This window comes from Eubalaena glacialis, chromosome 11 (genome assembly GCF_028564815.1).
Source record: "Eubalaena glacialis isolate mEubGla1 chromosome 11, mEubGla1.1.hap2.+ XY, whole genome shotgun sequence".
Lineage (NCBI taxonomy): Eukaryota > Metazoa > Chordata > Mammalia > Artiodactyla > Balaenidae > Eubalaena > Eubalaena glacialis.
The window spans coordinates 114,292,444-114,313,876 of NC_083726.1; the positions used below are offsets into that span (position 1 = coordinate 114,292,444).

General features: G+C 55.6%; 1 protein-coding gene across 2 annotated transcripts in view; it reads left to right on the forward strand.

The window, feature by feature from the left end:
* The window catches only part of IQSEC3 (IQ motif and Sec7 domain ArfGEF 3), a 98,387-nt gene that overhangs the window by 68,449 nt on the left and 8,505 nt on the right, over positions 1-21,433 (forward strand). For both annotated transcript variants that reach the window (XM_061204937.1, XM_061204938.1), the window contains 6 exons: positions 12,049-12,171; positions 12,616-12,782; positions 16,548-16,687; positions 17,854-17,979; positions 19,772-19,871; positions 20,003-20,164. In XM_061204937.1, the coding sequence (XP_061060920.1) occupies positions 12,049-12,171; positions 12,616-12,782; positions 16,548-16,687; positions 17,854-17,979; positions 19,772-19,871; positions 20,003-20,164 (818 nt within the window). The remainder of the gene's footprint in view (positions 1-12,048; positions 12,172-12,615; positions 12,783-16,547; positions 16,688-17,853; positions 17,980-19,771; positions 19,872-20,002; positions 20,165-21,433) is intronic.

Below are 21,433 nucleotides of genomic sequence, written 5' to 3' on the forward strand. Positions count from 1 at the left end.
GGGCCATGTCCATTCCAGTGTTGACCTGGGAAGGTGTTGTGTTTTGGTTGTTGGCTTTTGTTTTTTGTTTATTTGTTTTTTTAGGAGAAACCAGCCTCAATTTCCTCATTTGTCAAATGGGGATAATAGAACCAGTCATATGAATTAAATTTTTTTAAGTGCATATAAAGTGCTTAACTCAGTGCCTGATGCTTAGTACATTCTTTTAAAATGTCAGCTATTTCTATTATTATTTTTCCCACTTAAAAGCACAGGGCATTAGACCCCCCTCGCCTCCCCTTCCCCTCGGCTCCCTCCCCCAACACAGGGAAACCTCAGACTCCTCCGGGCTGGTCTGAGACAGAGTTCCGTGCTGGGGAAGGGAGGAGACCACCGCCTGCTTGGAGGAAGTCCTCCGCTGGTGCTGAGGGGGAAGGGCCGTGGGAGCCAAAGGGCAGTGGGCATCAGGATTCTCTGGGGCTGGAAGCGTCTCGCTCTCAGTTTTCACATGGCTGGGAAATTTGACTCTGCTCTATTTCCTTTCTAAAGTGTGCGCTTCAGCAGGTTTGAAGGCCAGCGGATGGGGAAATGTGTGCTGGCTGTGAGCAGTCTCTTTCCTGGCCTGGGTGATCTTCACACCCGTGGAGGGCATCTGTCATTTCCAAGGAAACGCACGAAGGGCAGCTTTGGGGTTGAGTAGCCAGAAGAAAGTTTCCCGGGTGTTCCTTCTCTCACTGTGTCTGCTCCATTCTTTGTTAGATATTAGAGTGTGACGTTTTAGTCAGATTTCATTATTTCATTTCCATGGAAATGTTTTGGCCAGAGTGCAACAGATTTGTTCTTCTTAGGGGACATTCAGAAATGAAGACAGATTGTCTGTCAAACTCAATAGGCTGGAAGGCTCTGGCCTCTCATCGCTAGGAAGGAATGATTTGAGAAGGTCCTGCGTGTTGTCAGTGTGTAGCTTCGGAAGGGTTGCCTTCCTCCTGAGGAGATCCACGGGGCAGGGGAGAGCAGGCTGGGGCCCAGGCCCACTCTGACGGGTCTGGCGGAGGGTGCAGAGAGGCTGGGGCAGGAAGGGATACAAGATTTTGGGGGCTATTTCCACTGTTATGAAAACTTGATGCTGCCCCCCACCCAGAGGAATGGAAGGAGGGGGTCTCTTCTAAATGTGGTGTCTTTGGGTTTTATGACCTTGACCCCTCACCTCTCCAGTGCCCTTTCCCCCATCCCCGCCACTGCACACATACACACAGATACACACACACACACATGCTCACACACACACAGATGAGAGATTCTAGTTAACAGGAAAGAGTCATTGGCACTTAAAAGAATCATTTGCTCCTGTATGTGGAGATCTTGGAACCCCAGAGTGGGGTGAAAAAGTCCAGAGTTGAGACTCTCTTTGGCTTCGTCACAGATGCACAGAAATTGGACTTTTACACAAAAATGAACATACCCACCACCCATTCCCTTCCTGAGTACTCAGGGCCCAGCTCTGGAGAGGTCTCTCTCGATCCTGTGTGATGTTCAGGTGTGGCTGAAACTGGCCGCTCTTTGCAGTGGGACTTCCAGGGAGTCACACTCCCCGCGGGTTTCTCAGGAGGGCCGTCTGTGAGTGAGCAGGCAGCTCACACATATCCAGCGTGTATCGTGTGCCAGCAGGAACGGTTCTAAGAACCTTACATGCAAAGCCTCATACCATCTTGCCAGCAGCGCTGTGAGGCCAGTGCTGGGAGTCTGCACCAAATGAAGGAACCGAGGAACAGAGAGGGTGGGTCGCTTGCCCCAGTCCCAGAGCCGACCAGCAGCTGAGATCTGAAGCCTGGCAGAGTGGTCCATAACCTGAGCCCTAAACTCTACACCATCCTGCCTTGTGCTTCATCCTAACAGATGTGTGGTCCGAATGCCTTTACAGTGCTTGTCAGAGCCCAGCTGTGAATCATGGTGCTGAGAAACGCTTTGGACGGTCAGCTAGTCCAGCACTCTCATTTTACCCGGCCAGGGACTGAGGCCCAGAGAGAAGAAATGGCTAGTGCCCAGGCCAGGGGCAGAGTAATTGAACTGAATCAGATGCTATCCCATCCCTGACTCACCTTTATTTGCTGGGCCCCAACCCTCTCATCTGGGAAGAAAACAGAGCTGAGAAACTGATCCACAAATCTCCATTGATCTGAGCTAACTCAGTTTCCTCTCTCTGATAGATGTATGTTTTAAACAGTTGATGGGTCTAATGATGAAATTTCAGGCAGAGTTCATTGGCGATGAAGGAAAGGGTCTTCATACCTACGCTAGGGGGAACTGCGGATCTACTTACTCACGGAGCACGTCAGCTCCGATTCGGTCCCTAACGAGAACTCTCATTTTTTTTTTTTTAAATATATACTTTTTAATTGAAGTATGGTTGATTTACAATATTGTGCCAATCTCTGCTGTACAGCACAGTGACTCAGTTATACACGTGCAGACATTCTTTTTTTTAATATTCTTTTCCATTATGGTTTGTTGCAGGATATTGAGTATAGTTCCCTGTGCAAGGTGCATTAGGACCTTGTTGTTTATCCATTCTAAATGTAATAATTTGCATCTACCAACCTCAAACTCCCAAACCATCCCTCTCCCTCCCCCCCTCCCCCGTGGCAACCACAAGTCTGGAGAACCTCATTTCTTAAGCTCTGTTATAAACTGGGAGCTTTACATACATTGTCTCTTCTAAAACCCATACCACCCCGCCCCACCTGCCTACTGGATGTTTCAGGTGTTAGCTCCATTCTAGAGATGGGGAAAATGAGGCACAGAGAGGCTAAGTGACTGGAACTGAAGACCTATATGGTGGAGACAAGATTCAAACCCAAGGGTGCCTGACACCAAAGGCCTGACTTCTTCCCGTCCTACCCCTGTCATTGGCATAGAGCGTGGGTCTCAAAGTGTGGCCCCCCAAACAGAAGCAGCACCCCGGAACTCGTTAGCAACGTCGATTCTCAGACTCCAGCCCAGACGCCTGGATTCAGAAACCCTGGGGTGGTGCCTAGCTACATGCAGTTGATCAGCCTGCTGGGTGATTCTGGTGCGCCCTCAAGTTTGAGAACCACGGGCGAACAGGGGGCTGCCAGGCCCAGCAAAAGGGAAGTGGCCTCGGCATCCACACGGACTCCCGATTTGTGGGAGCAGTTTCAAGGTGCACCAGCCGCCATCCCTTCTGAGGACTTCAAACAAGATTTTCTTTGTCCCCGTGTTGTCACCAGGGACTCTGGCAGGTCCTCCTGCGTCAGTTCCCTCCTGCTCTATTTTCTTGGCCATGTTGCACTTTTCCAGAAAGCCTTGACCTTTGTTAGGCACGTTATGAGTTCCGACTAACAAAAATAACTCCCTAGTGGACGGGGATATTTTTAATTGAATTGTATGAGACAAGAACTGCAGAAATAACAGCCGGGTTCCTCCAGCTCATGGTGGTGGGCGGTTTCGTTTTCCATCCTAATCCTGAAACCCGGCCCCGGCTCCGCCTGGAGCAGAGACCCACATGGGCACCGCACACACCTCTTTCCGGCCTTGGCCTGTACCTCACCTTCCAGGTCTTTGCTGTCTCTTCCAGCCAATTAAAAATCCCTGCTGCTATCATTACCTATTTTCAGCTCCCAGCCAGTTCCTTTGTCTGCCAGACACTGTCTTGCTATCATTAAAAAAAAATAGTTGAGATGACGAAATTCATTTTGATCACTGTTGTGTAGCCGCTTCATCTCCCCGCCACACAGACTGACGCCGCACACGGATGTGCTAACGAGCAATTTCCTGCAAGGTTGTACCTGTTTATACAGATGCGGGGAACATCTGTGCTTACGCTTCCCCAGCCCTTGGGAGGGACTTGCTACAGAATCCCACAGAAAGGAGAAGCCCCCACCGCAGCCAGAGCACCTCCGCAGTCACCCCAGCCGGACCACCTCCGCGGTCACCCCCAGCAGGAGCACCTCCGCGGTCACCCCAGCAAGAGCACCTCCGCGGTCACCCCCAGCCGGACCACCTCCGCGGTCACCCCCAGCAGGAGCACCTCCGCGGTCACCCCAGCCGGACCACCTCCGCGGTCACCCCCAGCAGGAGCACCTCCGCGGTCACCCCAGCCGGACCACCTCCGCGGTCACCCCCAGCAAGAGCACCTCCGCGGTCACCCCAGCAAGAGCACCTCCGCGGTCACCCCCAGCCGGACCACCTCCGCGGTCACCCCAGCCGGACCACCTCCGCGGTCACCCCAGCAAGAGCACCTCCGCGGTCACCCCAGCCAGACCACCTCCGCGGTCACCCCAGCCAGAGCACCTCCGCGGTCACCCCAGCCAGACCACCTCCGCGGTCACCCCAGCCAGACCACCTCCGCGGTCACCCCAGCCAGACCACCTCCGCGGTCACCCCAGCCAGAGCACCTCCGCGGTCACCCCAGCCAGACCACCTCCGCGGTCACCCCAGCCAGACCACCTCCGCGGTCACCCCAGCCAGACCACCTCCGCGGTCACCCCCAGCCAGACCACCTCCGCGGTCACCCCAGCCAGCGGCCCCTCCGAGGCGGGTGCAGACAGCGTCTCGGGAGCAGCCTCATCAGGGCCAGTTCGCCGGGTTCTTGTCACTCCCTGGCCCACGTGGTTGGCTGAAGGAAGTGGGAAGCACGTGCACTCCAGGCCGCCTTGCCGCCCGTGGTCTGGAATCCACGGGGCCCTTCCCTCGGCGGCCGTGTCCAGGGGTCAGGTCCAGCGGATCGGGGCCACCGGGCAGAGCTTCCAAAGGCGCCGGCCGCAGGGCTCCTTCCCCAGCTGACCGTGTGCTCACAGTACCGTTCGTTCTTGAGCTTGGTCTGTCACTCACTCCTTCATCCACCCCAGGAATGTTTACTGAGTTCATACATATGCCAGGGATGCAGAGACCGACTCTGGGCGTCGGGGAGCGCGTGGCCTGGTGGGAGGACAGGCAGATGCTTGGGTGACACGGGAGACACAGCAGAGGCACCGCGGAGGTCGAGGAAGATTCCGGAGAGATGGAAGGCAGACCTGGAGGTTGGGGGTGGGCGGCAGGAAGGAGGAGCAGCGTGTGCAAACCTGGGGCTGTGGGAGAGTCAGGATGCGGAAGGGGCGGGAGAGTCAGGATGCGGAAGGGGCCGGAGAATCAGGATGCGGGAGGGGCAGGAGAGTCTGGGAGCGACCAGGGCCGTGCTTTGCTGGGGAACTCAGGCTTCATATGAGGGGTGTGGGAAACCTTGAAAAAATATAAGCAGAGGAGTGAGTGACAGGGCCAAATGGCCGTCCTAGAAGTGTTGTTCCGGAAGATGCTTTGGAGGCAGGGAGGCTGGTTCGGAGGCTATTGAAGTCCCAGTTGTGGCCAGATGATGAGGCCGTTACCCTCAGCAGAGGCTGCAGGGAGGGTAGAGGCGGGTGGAGCCCAGAGGCAGAGAGAGGCAGCAGGGTCTGGTGACTGGGGTGGGCGGAGAACAGAGGTGGCCAATCACAGCCAACAGCCTCCTAGGCTGCTGAGAATTCGGAACACTAGGTCTTTGTGTGTGAATATGTCTTTGCTGCAGGCCCACTGGAGTAATCTGTGCAGATTATACCAAATAAACACGTATATATTTTTAGCTTTGAGGGGAGAGCGATGCTGGGTGTGGTTACATTTCATCTGAAGAATTCCTCAAACTAGACATTATCAAATATTTACTCAGAGCAAGTTAAAATATTAAATACTTGGTAAAACATAAAATACGTACACCCTGACTTTCCTGCAAGAGATGCTAGCACAACTTGTGGCCTTGTGAAGATTGCCCACGGACTGACCTTTACACTCAGCAGCCCTCATCCACGCTTAGTAGCACCATTACTTAAGGTGGTCTCTTATGAACACTGTAGATTAACAACAACAAAAATTAACTAGTTAGTGACTGATGGTAAAATAATAAGGGTGACTCACTGCTACACTTAAGAGTTGTAGTGTGCGGTGGCATTCAGAGCCATAGGAATGGGTGAGGCCCCTAGGAAGAGGTTGTAAAGTGGGGAAGGGACCTGGTGGCCAGCCCTGAGTTAGAGGCCAGGTGGAAGAGGACAAGGAAGAGGGCCTGCGATGGAGGAGGGGTGCCTCCAGAGAGGGAAGAGTCAACCTAGGGGAGGGCAATGGGATGGAAACAAGAGAGAGGAGTGTTCCAAGGAGGGAGTCTTTAACCGCATTGATGCTGCCAGGAGGCTGGTGTGATGAGGACAGACGTTGGCGCCACTGGACTTGGCAACATGGCGGCCATTGGTGGCCTTAACAAGAGTTTTAATGGAATGCTGGGGTAAATGCTTGGTTGGAGCAGGTTGAAAAGTGAATGGGATTGAGCAAGTGGAAATAGCATGAGTAGGGATGACTTCTAGAAGTCTGGCTCCAAAGAGGAGTAGAGGGACTTCCCTGGTGGTGCAGTGGCTAAGAATCCGCCTGCCAATGCAGGGGACACAGGTTCAAGCCCTGGTCCAGGAAGATCCCACATGCCGCGGAGCAACTAATCCCGCGAGCCACAATTACTGAGCCCGTGAGCCGCAACTACTGAAGTCCACGCACCTAGAGCCCGTGCTCTGCAACAAGAGAAGCCACTGCAATGAGAAGCCCGTGCACCGCAACAAAGAGCAGCCCCCACTCGCCTCAACTAGAGAAAGCCCGTGCGCAGCAACGAAGACCCAACGCAGCCAAAAATAAATAAATTAATTAATTTTTAAAAAAGAGGAGTAGAGAAAAGAATTAGTGACTACAGAGCAAAGAAGGGTTGAGCCTGGGTTTTAATTTGTAAAATAGAAAAGGCAAGACTTTGGGTGCTAATGACGATGATTGAGTAGATAACTAAACTGATATGAAAGAACATCTCCAACTTCATGTGTCCAAAACTGAAGTCTCGATCTCTCCTCCAGCATGTGTGTCCACCCATCTCAAAAACTAGTACCACCAGGCCCCCAGGTGTTCAAGCCCGAGCTCTGAGACTCACCACCGACTCCTTTTCTCCACCGCCCACATTCCTTCCATCACCTTGTCCCATCAGTTCTCCCTCCTGGATGTCTCTCAGATTCTGAGCTGGCCTGGTCCGTTCAGGTCTGTTCAGATCCATTCAATTTGTTCCACCTTAGCCAAGGCTCGTCATCTCTAGCTTGAACCTCTGTGGGTGCATCCTGATGGCCCCCTGCTTCTCTCTTGCTCCTGCCCTTCCTTTTTCATTCATTCTCGCCCAACACCAGAGAAATCATCTTAAAACAAACTAGATCTTATCACTTCTCTGACCGTACCCTTCTATTATTTCCCACTGTCTCACTGACCCTTCCCGGATCTTGAAAGTTCTTTCCTACCACAGGGCCTTGGTGTGTGCTGTCTCCCCCACCCCTCCCCCTCCCTTAATCAGATCCTACTCATCTTTTAGGTCTCTGCTCAAATGTCACATCCCCAAAGAGGCATTTCTGGACACACCAATAAAAAGTACATCTCCTTTGTCCCCTCACAAAACCCTGTCCTTTCCCTACACAGAACTTATCACGATTATAATGAAATAATTATTTTTGACTCTGCATTTAATGCCTGTCTCTCTCACTGGGACAGGATCTGTGTTTGTGTTGTTTGCCACTTATTCCAGGTCCCTAGCACAGTGCTGCATATGCAGAGGCGCTCAATGCATGCGGGGAGGGGGGGAAGGGGGGAGGGAGGGGGAGGGCAAGTAAGCTACTGGGGGTCAGAGAAAGCCCCAGGAAGCAGAAGGTAGGGGGTCAGGGGTTTGGTCCGCTGCTGTGGGCTCCGTGTGCCAGGCCAGCTCAGAAACTGCAGGGCGGCCACATGGCCTCATGTGACTGCTGACAGTGAAGTGGCCTTCACCCATGACTCTGTGATGTGTCCATCTGCCCCTCCTTGGCCCCTCACAGGTCCCACCAGGCATCTGGGTGAGAGAGCAGCCCCCAGCGAGAGATGCATTAGCAACAGCCCCCGAGAGGGAACATGCCAGGAATGCGATGTGTGCAGTCCCCCTGCAAGGTCAGCTCTCTTGTGAGCTTTGGTTTCCTCATATAATAAAAAATAACACGATGATGCTTAATATCCCACAGGACTGAGGAGATGAAGTCATTGCCCATTTAGTGAAGCACTGAAAAAAATACTCAGTGAAGGAGGTGCAGAGGGAGCTGCCCACTGGAGTAGATTGGGGAGGGTCTCCCTAGCAGAGGGAACACCAAGCAAGCCCCTTTGCAGTCTCAGTTTTACCTTCTGTAAAATGGGGAGATTATACACCAGAAACGACCACCCAGAAACGTGTGATTTTTTTCACCTTAAAGGTGATCAGAGAGGAGAGGGCTGTTGGCTGTGCTGGTGGAGGTGGCAGAAGGATCTGGAGAACTGTCAGCCCAGCAGGATTTCAGGGTGATGAAGAAGAAGGAGGACAGGAGGGGAGATTTTAGGTGCAAGTGATCTGCAGAACACAGGAAGAATGGGAGACGGGGAGAGGAGAAGAGAGAGAGCCAAGGTCAGGTGCAGGCTGGCACACTTAGGGAGGGAAAGGAGAGCCACGCTGTGGGGAGGGGCGAGGACCGTGGGTAGTGATTCCTGGATGACGGAGCCCCCCCTACAAGGTGAGGGTCCACCAGAGCATGGTCTCGGCCCGGCCACCTGCCCCGGGAGGGCACTGGTTCCCTGGGAGGTGGGGAGAAGTAGCCAGTCATGTGAGCTGTATTCCAAAGCCAGCCAGAAACGACGCTGCCCTCCCCTGCTACCTGCAAGCATCCACGGAGCCTCCAGAGGCTGACTGTGGGCCGGCTCTGGGTCTGGGTCCTCATCAGAGAATGTCACGGCGGGGGCAAGGGGTCACCTGGCCCAACCCCCAGCTCTACAGACAGGAAGCGATTTGGGGGCAGTAGTGTCTTTCCGCCTCTCAAGACAGCTTCTGGGGGTTTTGCAGAAAACGTCTAGATTTTTTTCTCAAAGATCTTACAACCCCAGACCACCTGCCCACCAAACAGTGATGCCTGTGGTGGCAACTTCAGGGAGCAAGGCAGGAAATCAGTGTGCGTGCGTGCACGCGTGTGTGCGTGCGCGCGTGTGTGTGCGTGCGTGCGCGCGTGTGTGCGTGCGTGCGCCTGCGTGCGTGTGTGCGCGCCTGCGTGCGTGTGTGCGCGCCTGTGTGTGCGCGCGCGCGTGCCGTGGAGAAGGGGTGGGGCTGTGTCTGTCTCTCCCTCCCGCGCTCCCTCCCTCACCACCCCAACCACAAAAGCAGCCCCTGAGAGCCCAGAGGACACGCGTGCTCCCGTGAGCTCCCGGGCTCTCATTTTAAAAGCATCCCCCCACCTTGCGCTCGGCTCAACCATTCGTTTTCAGTTTCTAAGAATCGGCTGGCGACTTTGAGGGATGCTGATTCCCAGGCCCTGCTCTCAATCGTCTAGTTGGTAGATCTGGGGTAGGGCCGGGGCCGTGCATTTTAACCGGCCGCCTGAAGGCTCTGCCATGGGGTCCTGCAAGAGGTGGGCTGTATGCAGCCTCCCCAGCCCCTGGCACAGGTGTCCGCCCGCAGAGGCCTGCCCACCCCACGCCGTGGTGGTGTAGCCTGCTCCCCGCTCTGCGGGCTGGCGTTTCCACCGGCTGAGTCTCCTGCCCTGGTCCTGGACTCCCCGGCTTGTTACCGGAGCTTTCAGCTGCCGCCCCGAGCGGCCAACAGCGGTCACCTGAGTGAAGGGCTGGAAAGCAGGCTGCCGTGCTTGGCTGGGCACGTCCGCCAGCTCCCGGCTGCTCTGCGGCCACCTCCTGCTGCTTCCCTCGGTGCCCGTCATGGGGTCAGCCCCGGTCCAGAGCACAGGGGACAGTCCATGGACAGAGGTTCTGGGAGGGACACCGCTGAGGGACACAGGGTGCCGGGACCGTGGGGTTCAGAGTCGTGCAGGGGGGCCAGGTCGGGGGTGGGATGGATGGACTGACAGGGGCAAGTCCTGGACACCAGACCGGGGGGACCAGGGTCGTTCTGGGGTCCTCCGGGCAGCCGGCCTGTGTGTCAGGGTTGGCCAGGCTGGGGCCCGTTGCCTGCGCCTGGGCCTTGCAAGAGTCGGCGGGGCCCAAGGACGAGAGGCTGCAGTGTGGCTGCCCCCTGCTCCACACCCAGGCCTACCCAGCCCAGCCTGCCGAGCCTCCTCCCTCTTGTCTGCTCTGCCTTCTTCTGTCTGTCTGTCTTTCCCTCTTTCTCCTCTTGTCTCTGTTTTTCTCTTGCTCTCTGTCTCTGTCTCTCCCTCCCTCTGTGTCTCTCTCACTTGACTCTCTACCCCCGTGTCTCTCACTGTCTCTGTGTCTCTGTCTCCCTCCCCGGCTCCCGCTCGTGGCCCTCCTGCCCGCACCGGTTCGCCCCCTCCGCCTGGCATCCTGTCTGGCTCAGTCGTGCTCGATTCGTCCCTCCTGGCTGGGCTGGGCTGGGCTGGGGGACACGCAGCTGTGGGCCCTGTGATGCTGCCCTGAGTTCACCTTCCCTCACCTGGGGACGGCCCAGGGAAGAGGCGACAAGAGCTGCCCTGTCGCCTGCTGGACCTGCTGTCCGTCTCAGGTGCCGAGACGCAGCCCATTCCCATCCTTGGGCCAAGTCCTTGCCTCCCACCTCCCAGTCCCTGCCCCACCCTCTACTGAGGCCGCCAAGCCTGAGAGAAGCCCGGGCTTCACCAAGCTGAGCGTGGCTCCCAGCCTGCAGACGGCCATCTGCCCTGTCCTGGGGGAAAGAGCCCCCGGCCCTGCCCTTTCTGGGTGGCCTTGGGACGCCCCCTCCTCCTTGTTCCCCCCAAGAGGAGTGGGGGGAGGCGGGGCCGCCGACCACCAGGCCCCTGACTGCCGCCACGGGGGCTCCTTGCTTTCTCCTAAAAACCAACAGCAGAGCCAGGGTCAAGCGGGAACCCCCAAGTCTCCCAGGCCGCGGGCAGCCCCAGAGCTGATCACGGAGGAGTTGGGGCCTGGTCAGGGTGGGACAGGTGGGCAGTGGTGTCCAGGGCTGTGATGCTGGTGGCGTCCACCACGGGCTGTGGGAACGGAGAGAGGGCAGGGTGGGGCAGGTGTAAGATGACCAGGACAGAGGAGAGCGGAGCAGCGCGTGGGTGCTGAAGGTGACACGTCCGCTCCACGTGGGAGCCTGCGGCCCTCAGGGGCGCGGGGCCTGCTGCTCAAGGCCCTGGAAGCGGGGCACCCCGAGGAGGGTAAGGGTGGATACGCCGGGGGCTGGGAGGTCCTGGGCAGGGAGGCCCAGGAGCAGGCCAAGCCAGGGGAGAGAGACTGACTGATGGGGGTGCCTGGCACCCGTCCCCACCACGCACCGAAGGGGGACATCCAGAGGCGAACTCTCCAGGGCCAGAGGTGGCATTTCGGAGGTGGAAGGACCCTTGGGGAGCAGGACTCTGACCCTCCCTTCTCAGAACAAGAAACTGAGGCTCCAAGAGGTGAGCCTGTGGCCCCAAGCCACAAAAATTCAGTGGTTGGCCCGGGCCCAGAATCTGGCTGCACCTGTCACCCTGTCCCCTCAAGCTGACTTGTCACTTACCTGGGGGGGAGGGGTGGGGCTCCTTGTCTGCAGACGCTCCGACCTGGGAGGGGCGGTGTAAGAGGAGGTTCCCAAACGGGACGGAAACCAGGGAGAAAGGCCCCGAGAGGCCTCGGGGAGGACAGAAGAGAAAACGCTGTTCACCGTTTAAGCCTCTGACTCTGGACACTCCGGGGCTGAGAGGAAAGGACCTGCGTTCGGAGGCAGCAGGCTTGGCCTCCTCCTGGCCCTGGGACCTCGGACAGCTGGCCGCAGCCCTGGGCCCCAGGGTCCGGAGGTGGGAGGGAGGCCCTCAGCCAGTGCCTCGCAGGGCTGTCAGGTGGGGGGAGGTGTGAGGAGGGTCCTTGCGGGCGGTGGAAGGAGACCCTGGGGGTGGGTAGGGTAAGTCCCCCCTTGTTGGTCACAGACACCAAGCCCCCCCTCCCCACCAGGGTGGGGCTTCCAGCCAGCGGGTGGGCCGCGCCCTCCTCCCAGCTCTGGTGGGTGCAGGGAGGGTTGGGGCCCACCGCCCTCACGACCCCCTCCCCGCCCGGCTTCAGCTGCGTGGTGGACGAGATGGACTTCTCCGCCATGGAGCTGGACGAGGCCCTGCGCAAGTTCCAGGCGCACATCCGCGTGCAGGGCGAGGCCCAGAAGGTGGAGCGGCTCATAGAGACCTTCAGGTGGGACCCTTCCCCAGCCCCACTCCCCTCGCACACGCCCGGGACTTGGGGGGGTGGGTGGGTGGGGAAGCAGAGTGGCCGTGAGCCTGGGGGCCAGGAGTCCCTGGCGGGCCGCGAGGGAAGCAAAGATGTGGGACAGACCCCTCGGGCTCTCCCTGCAGGCACCTCACCATCCCCATCGACCAGCACATCTTTCCTGAGTGTCTGTGTGAGGCTGGTACGGGACCGGGAGTGGGGTCCGGGGGTCCCTGGGTGTGTGACAGCCGCCCCGTCCCCTCGGAGGGGATGGGGACCGAGGTACGGGGCAGACGGCAGTCGGCGGCGGGAGGGGGAGCCTCCCTGGGCTTAAGCCCTCGGAGGACTGGGCACGTTCCCAGGTCCCCCCATCGCTGGAGCCCAGGGAGGGTGTGGGCCCTCAGCACCCTCACGTGTCTCCCCGCACAGCCAGCGCTACTGCATGTGCAACCCTGAGGTGGTGCGGCAGTTCCACAACCCGGACACCGTCTTCATCCTGGCCTTCGCCGTCATCCTCCTCAACACCGACATGTACAGCCCCAACATTAAGCCGGACCGGAAGATGATGCTGGAGGACTTCATCCGAAACCTGCGAGGTAGGGGAGGGGCGGTGGGAGGAGCGGGGACGCTGCTCAGGGTCATTCCGGGAGTCCCAGCCCCGATGCTAGGTTGCCACCCCGGTGGCCAAGGGCACTGCGTGCCGCTCTCCGGGCCCGGTCTCGCAGAGCGGCCCTGGGGAAGTTGCTAGCATGCCAGGCATCGGGGGAGTTTCCAGGAGCTGCTGCCACTGTCCTGCAGCAAGCGTCAAGGGCCCCTGGGCGATGCCCCTTGCCCTCTGTGGAATGTCCTCTGTTGGGCGACCTCCAGGCCCCAGGCACCACGGCTGGTGCCTGGGTGGTACCGGCCCTTCCTGCTCCACGACTTAGGAGAGAAGAGCCACGAGCAGGGCCTTGAGATAAACTTTATGGCGTTTACCAGCCAAGTCGTCTCCTAACTGATGTTGTTGGATTCAGGTTTCCTGGGTTCCATCGCTTCCTCGTTTTTAGTTTACTTCCAGAGAAAAGGGACACTGGAGACAAACTTTTTAAGAGTTTGCATGTCTGGATATTTCTTTTTCTATCCTCAGTCTTGATTGAGAATTTGGCTGGGAGCAGAATTCCCGGTTGGAAACATTGAACTCAGAATTTGGAAGGCGTTGCTCCGTTGATTTTTAGGTGTCAGTGCTGCTACTGTTACAATTCCTGACCTCTTGCCTATGTTTTTTCACTCTCCCTGAACATTTTTAGGTTCCTCTGTTTGTCTTTTGTGTTCTGAATTTTCACCATGATGTGCCTTGTTATGGTCCTTTTTTCATCCATTGTGCTGGGTACTACGTTCTTCCTTTTAGTCTAGAAACACATGCCTCTGATTGTGGGAACTCTTTTTTTTTTTTTGGATAGAAAGGAAAGATGCTTTATTCAGAAAAGCCGGCAATCTGGGGAGAAGGTGGACTTGTGTCCAGAGACCAACTCTGAAGATTCTGCTCAACCATGACAATTTTAAAGGGAAAAAGGGGAAACAATCTCAGTTAATCATTAAAGCAGGAGGTCAGATTCTTTGCCATTTTTCCATTGCATGCAGACCTGCTGACTTCTCCTGATATTCCTTGGGACGCTGTCTTGCTCAAGCGGTCTGTCTGCAATTGGATTCTTTTACCCATGTGGTCCGCCTGTGCCCTCGGGGTCCACCTGCAAATTTACTAAGGGGGACCTAGGGGTAGATAGTTAGTCATTCTTTAACTACTTAATTCTTCATTCTTACTCCTTCTAATCCAGAAAAGGAATCAACAGGTTAAGAGTAAAGCATTTTGTATATTTAGTAAAGCAGAAATCAGGAGCTAGGTTGAATGTTGCTTAGTGATCTCATCTTTATGATGAAGGTCTGAGGAAAACAGGGATGAACAAACAGAAAAGGGGCAAAGGAGATGCTTACAATTTCATCATCTACGTAAGTCAAATCATTAAGCTGTATACCTTAAACTTATACAGTACTGTATATCAATTATATAGCAGTAAAACTGGAAGAAAAAAAAAGAAAATCACTTGGTACTTTCAGCTGTATCCAGTTGTTGGTTAACTCACAGATAGACCTGATAATTTAATATTCACAAAATATTTAACCTCAAATAGTAATTTCAGATCAAATTATTTGTACAGACTCCTTTGTGTCCCTACTGGTAAAGTTTTAAAAATTCTGTAAAGTGTAAAAGTTCTGCCCCATCTGGCAACTGCCTAGACATCTTTGCATAAGCTTATATTATTTTGGAAAACTGCATACATATACTCCAATATACAATATCTCTAATTAGAATTTATTTTCAGGTGGGAACTCTTCTTAAATATTGTATCTGATCATTTTCTCTCTCCATTTTCCATACTCTCCTCTGGAACTCCTATTATTCAGGTGTTAGAACTCCCAGTTTGAGCCTCTGATCTTCAGAGCTCTCTATCTGCCATCTTTGTCTTCTCGTTTGACTTTCTTGAAGATGTCCCTCGGCTTTATCTTTCAAATCTCCTACTAAGTTTTTCGTTTCTGCTGTCTTATTTTTCATTTTCAATAACTCTTTTTTGCTCTCGAAGTGTTCCTCTTCTATAGCGTTTTGTTCCTGTTTTGTAGATGCAGTATCTTCTTATTTATCTCTGAAGATACGATGTTTTTTCTGATGAAACTTGGTTGTCCATCCATATTTAACAGTGAGCCACTAAAAGGCTGATTAAAACTCTGAGCATGTATGGGGTTGCTGACTGATGGACATTCTCATAGCGAGATTTAGTTGAGCTGTTTCATTGGGAGACCTGACTGCAGAATCTTTAGATATTTTCTCTTGTGCTGGTTGCTTCCTCAAAAGAGAAATGTCCAGTCCGTTGCCCAGAGGGTATGAGTCTGTCTGCCAGTATTCCGAGATCTTTGTGGGAAATGGGTTGAGGGGGTCTCCTAATACGTAGACATCATCTCCATCCCCCAGTTTTCAACACAGACTCCCACCCTTGGCTGGGCTTGGGGTCCCCCAGCCCAGAGTTCCTGGTTCATCCCTTCCAGAGGATGAAGGCTCCATCAGAAGACTGGGGTGGAGGAAGGGGCGGGGATGTCTAATTGCCTTTTAAACTGATTTTCAACTGACTTTCCTGTTTCGAGCCCACCTTCACCTCCACCTCCAGGGGCTGCAGCAACTCCAGAGCCCTTGGTGGTTCTGACCCTCCTAACCTCTCTGCTGGCTTCTGTTTCTTCTTTCCCAGGTTTGCGGATCCATGTCCTCATTCACCCACTTCCAGGTCCCCTGGTGCCACTGCCTCTTCCCCCGTCTCTGCCTTTTAAAAAAAAAATTCCTTTTTCTAGGGCATTCAGAAGCAGCAGAGGGGGTGCAAGCTGCCGTCTTTACCTGGAGCCCCGTGTGCTCAGTCCCTGGCCTGCTCTTTCTTGCCCCCAGCCTGGCTTCTTCCAGGCCCCTGGGTGCCCGACTTCCAGAACCGAACTCAGATGTGGGAGAAACAGGGTCAATACAGAGGGTCGCTCACAGAAGGTGTAACGTCCTCTCAGCACTTAGGAAAACTCCTTGGAGAGCACTTGCCCAAGATGTTTTATTTTTAATTTTTCCCTCTTAAAAAAAAGGAGTATATAATCATTAAAGGAAGATTTAGAAAAAGTAGAAAGAAGACTTATTTTTTTTATTGCCTCTGTTTCTACCTCCCGGGGAAAGTTGTTTTCGTGTTGGTATATTTCCTGCTGGTATTTTTTGCTGCCAGAGTCTGAACGTCACTGTGAAGTGGAAGATGGGTGGCGGTCTCCTCACAGCACCACCACGGGGGCTGCCTTCCTCGCCTTCACTTAATATCTCACTACCCACCCCCCACCGCCACCCCGTGCTCCCAGCGAGGGGAGAATCTTGTCACCACTCAACAACTAATCGCTGAGCTCCACGCTCCCTACCGGAGGGGAGGGGAGGGCCTGAAGACCGACACAGCGATGCTCAGCGATGCTTCTGGCGGGGCTGGGGTGGAGGTTGTCAAGACGGGAGAACGGGGGGAGCAAAGGCAGGACCACGGAGGCCGCGTTCAGAGATGGGGAAGGAGGCCTGGGAGGGGGGAGCGGAGGCCCTGGCTGTGGAGCAGCAGGAGGGGGCGCTGGGGGCACGTGCTGGGCCCTAGGGTAGTAGCTCCGGTGCCTGGCAAAGGAGCTCATCCCTACTTTAGTGGGTATGGGGAGCCAGCCATTGAAGGACAAAATCAAGGCCATTCTTCGGGAGCGGCAGTCAGGTAGGGGGCGCCCCCTCTCTGGCTCCAGGCCCCTGACACCCCCTCCCCGTCCCCGTTCCGCGGCCGTAGGTGTGGATGACGGGGCCGACATCCCCAGGGAGCTGGTGGTCGGCATCTACGAAAGGATTCAGCAGAAGGAGCTCAAGTCGAACGAGGACCACGTCACGTACGTCACCAAGGTGGAGAAGTCCATCGTGGGCACGAAGACAGTAAGTGCCCGCCACAGAGCCGCGCGCACTGCGGGGATCATTTCCCCTCCCGGGGCTGCAGAGGCCCTGCCTCCATCTCCTTCCCTTTCCCTCTTCCTGCCATCTCCTCCTCATCTTTCAGAAATGTGTTCCCCTTCTTCGCTCACTTGTAGTTACTGTATCCAGTGCCTCCGTGTGCTGTGCAGGGCACCCTCTTCCTTCCACCTGCCCGATTTCCTCATTGCTCCCTGCGACCAGCTCCTGCGGCAGGAGAGATTGAAGTGAAATATTGAGAAAGACTGCCCGGTGCTCTAGGGTCGAAGCATCTGGATGGCCAGATAGGGAGGTGTGGGGTGGTATGGGTCCTGGGCATCCTGGATGGTCCTACTGAATAGAAGGCAGGAAATGGGCTAAAGCAGGCTCTAGACGTGGGTTCTCAAATCCTTGGGGTGGCCCCTGAGTTGTAGCCCGTGTCACAGTTTGCAGCGTTTTCCAAGTTTGCAATGATTTTTAAGGGAGCATCCTCTATAGACGTCAGCAGAGGCTCTGTATACCGTAGACATAAAGGTCCTGGCCTCCATCTCCCTAACCATCTCCCTAACCCTAACCTCCCCAAATTCTTGGCTCAGGGAGCAGTTTGGGGACCTCGTCTGAGGCTCTGCGCTGGACCCTTCTGCCCAGTCGTGCGGGGCCGGCCTTTTCTGGCCGGAGCCTGCTGTGCTGAGGTCATAGCCTCTGTCAGGCTTGCGGACGCCCCCTGAGGAGGCTTTCACACACTGGAGCAGATTCGCGGTGTCCCCGGGACCCCTCCCTCTTGCACACTGGTGTTTGGGTGTGCAGCCGAGAGAGGCACAGCCCGGGATGTGGGGCTGCCCTCACGAAGGCCTCGGAGGGAAAGGGGTGCACGATCCGAAGGCTCTTTCCAATTTCCTTTCCCCACCTTTTATCTGCTCGCTGCGTCCAGCACTGTGAAGCCCTCTGGCCCAGCCCTGCTGCTCCGTAAGGAGCCTGAGGAAGTGGGCCCTGCTCCCTAAGGAGCCTGAGGAAGGGGGGAGAGCCCGGGGGAGGAAAGAGGGAGGGTCAGGGCCAACCTGGGCCTGCATCTGCTCTTCTGGAAAGTGGGCGCCGGGGGCAGGAGGGCTGCGACCTCGGCTGCTTCTCTGGCTGAGCGCTGTGCCCCGGCCCAGGTGCTGTCAGAGCCCCATCGCCGCCTGGTCTGCTGCAGCCGGCTCTTCGAGGTGACGGATGTGAACAAGCTGCAGAAGCAGGCCGCACACCAGAGGGAGGTGTTCCTCTTCAACGACCTGCTGGTGGTGAGTGGGGACCCCCCGAGGGCTCCGAGGGCACCCCGCCCCCCAGGATGCCATGATGCTGCATACCCAGTGGCTGACTTTCCAGTGTGGGGTGTGAGGTAGCCCGGGCAGATACGATCCTTCCTACTTTGTTAGTTATGAAGCCGAGGCACAGAGAGGTTATGTGCTCATGGTTCCCGGGTCCTGCTGCGAATGGACTAGACCCCAGAGCCTCTGCATCCCCCTCATCATGGGGAGGCTGGGGCTGGAGGGTGCAGGGCTGCACGTCCGTCCCACAGCCTGGGAAGTGCAGGAGGCCTGAGGGGGGCCCACACTGTCCCTGGGCCCAGGGGGGGATGCTGGCGTGCGTGTGGGCGTGTGTGTGTGTGTGTGTGTGTTTGTGCACATCTGTGGGGTGCTCGGCCTTTGCTCTTTGAACACAGGTATCCATACAACAAATATTTAATGAGGACCAGCTATGTCCCAGGCAGTGTTCTAAGTGCTGGGAAGCAGAGTGAACAGGGTCTGGCTTCTGTCTTTTCCTCAAACCCCACACCTTCTTCAGCCACGAGTCATACTGGCACTACCTCTAACGTTGTCCCAAATCCAACGCTCCCCGCCTGAGGTCCAGCTCCACGGAGTAGCGGAGTCAGCATCGCCAGCTCCTGGACCTCACCTCCCTCCCCGCCTCTCCTCTGCCGCCCGCCCCCTGCCCCACCAGCTGCCTCCCCAGGCCGACTCCAGGCTCCGTCCGTCTCAGGCCTTAATCTTGCGGCTCCATCGTCTGCTTGAAAAGCTCCCCAGACCTTGCACGACCCCCTGCCTCTCCTCATTCAGTGCAGACGCTCTCCCCCCACCTCACAGGTGGCCTGTCCACCCACCGTCTAGTCCCGACCCTACTTCGTCTTCAAAACACCTACCAGTTTCTGAAGTTACCCTATGTATCCGTTTCTTCACATTGCTTTTTGGCTTACTATGCGATGATGGATTGATCCACTGATTGACCCCGAGGGTCCTCCTCTACCAGCACTGGCACCCCGAGGGCCGGGCTCCCCCGTCCTCTCCTGTGTCCCAGAGCCCAGCTCAGAAGGTGCCGAAGAAACATTTGTACACCGAGCAACTGCTACCTCAGCTTGCGTTTCAGGAGACAAGGGAGGTAGAAAATAATTAAGAAGACAAACAAGATAATATCAAACTAGGGGAAGTGCTATGAAGACAACAAAGCAGGGTGATAGGTTGGAGTAGCTGGCATTAAGGTGGATTTTTTTTTTTCTCTTATTTTGTTTTTGTTTGTTGTAAAGGCTGGGCAGGGAAGGACTCTCTAAGGAGGCGGCATTTGAGTTAAGATCTAAGTAATGAGAGTAACCCAACCACGCAAGAAGCTGCAGGGCGAGTTGTGGAAGGAAATAGCAGGTGCAAAGGCCCTGTGGTAGGACTGAGCCTGCCCCGTTCAAGCTATAGAAAGGGCAGCATGGACTGAACATAAAGCCAGAGTAAGGCAGGGACCAGACCAGGTGGGGCTTACAAACCAGGGCAGGAAATGTGGACTGGCCTCTAAGTGCTGTGGGAATGGCCACTGGAGCATTTTGTGCAGTGAAGACCGTATTTTGATATTGTGTCTGTACATATGTATGTGTGTGTACATGTGTGTGAATGTATCCTAAGTGTGTAAGTGGGCATGTGTGTGCATGTCTCTTTCTGGGTGTTTACTTGTGTTCACAAGAGCCCTGGGTGTTCACTCATCCAGGTGTGTAAGGCACGTTTATACACACGCACACCTGTCAGTGCATGGCTGTCCCCCTGTCTCGGACAGATTCTCAAACTCTGCCCCAAGAAGAAGAGCTCCTCCACGTACACCTTCTGCAAGTCCGTGGGCCTCCTGGGCATGCAGTTCCACCTCTTTGAGAACGAGTGTAAGTCTCGGTCACCCGTGGATGTGGCAGAGGGGGGAGGGTGCAGGGGAGGGGGAGGGGCAGGTGCTCCGGAGGCCCCCTCCTCACCTGCGGCTGCTCACGGCCTGTGGGGCCTGGGGTCTGGTTTCCAGATTACTCTCATGGCATCACACTGGTGACCCCGCTCTCGGGCTCCGAGAAGAAGCAGGTGCTGCACTTCTGCGCCCTGGGCTTGGACGAGATGCGGAAGTTTGTGGAGGACCTGAAGGAGTCCATCGCGGAGGTGACGGAGCTGGAGCAGATCCGGATAGAGTGTAAGGACACGGTGACCCCAGACCCTCCGGGCGGCCGGGCTCCGGTCAGCGGGAGCAGGGTCGCTTGCAGACAGACACTCCCTGCACCCCTGCGGAGGGAGTGTGGGCGAGCAAGGCCCCTCCTGCCCTCCCGAGCCCTCCCTGCCCCAGCCCCATGGCACCATCATGGCTGATGGATGCCTCACAGTTAAGGCGAGGTACCTGAGGGTGTACACATGTGTGTGCACATGTAGCCAGGCCGTGGGGCGGTGTGTGGGCCCCTCAGAACAGAGAACTCTGCTGGGTTTGACCAGGACCAGCGAGCGAGCTGGCCCTAAAGGTGGGCTTGCAAACCGAGGCGGTCCGGGCCTGGAGCACTTCTTCCCACCGAACCTCCCTGGCAGCGTCCTCCCCTGACCCAGTCCAGATTCACACATCACACCTGATGGTTTCATGGTTTTCATCTCTTCTCACCTGGAATAGCCCCCCACTTAATTTTTTCATAACGTCATCTCCTTGAAGAGTCCAGTCTGGCTTTCTGACTGTCCCTCGTCTTGGAGTTGTCTTTCTGTCCTCCAAGGAGTGCCTTGGTTCCCGACTGCTCCCGTTCAGGTATTGTAGACAATCTCTGCGCCTCTTCATTTGTCCGGGTGGTTTACCGGTCACCTCTTGGTTCAAGAAAAGAGCAGTGACGCCCTGTGGTCTCTGCCCACCTGCAAGCTTTCCTGGTGAAGCACTGCAGCGGCTTCAAAGAGCCTTTAAAGGAAGATTAAGTAAGAATGGATTCAGAAACTAAAAAATAAAAACAGACTCCAGGTCTGCCTTACATGGCCACTTAGTTGAAAAGTATTTCTAAATTGGTATAAATCCCTTGGGCAGGAGGAAAGGCGGTGGGAGTTTCTGAGCAGGGGCTGATGCGCCAGGGCGGTGCTATTTCATCAGCATCTCTGGAGCACCTACTGTGTGCCAGGTGGTTTGTTTAGGTGTTCACGGGGAGGCCGCAAGGCAGGTGTTGGCCCCCACTTCACGGATGGAACTCAGAGCAGTTAAGGGACGCGTCTAAGGTGCAGATTAGAAGCGGAGGGTCTGGCAGCTGCAGTGAAGTCTGATTCTAAGGTTCATGTACTTTCCACCCTGAAAATGAGGGGATAGCTTCTGTTTATAATTTCGTAAGGAAACAACGAAATCAGGTTAAAACAAAAACTCACCAGAGACTTCCCTGGTGGCGCAGTGGTTAAGAATCCGCCTGCCAATGCAGGGGACATGGGTTTGAACCTTGGTCTGGAAAGA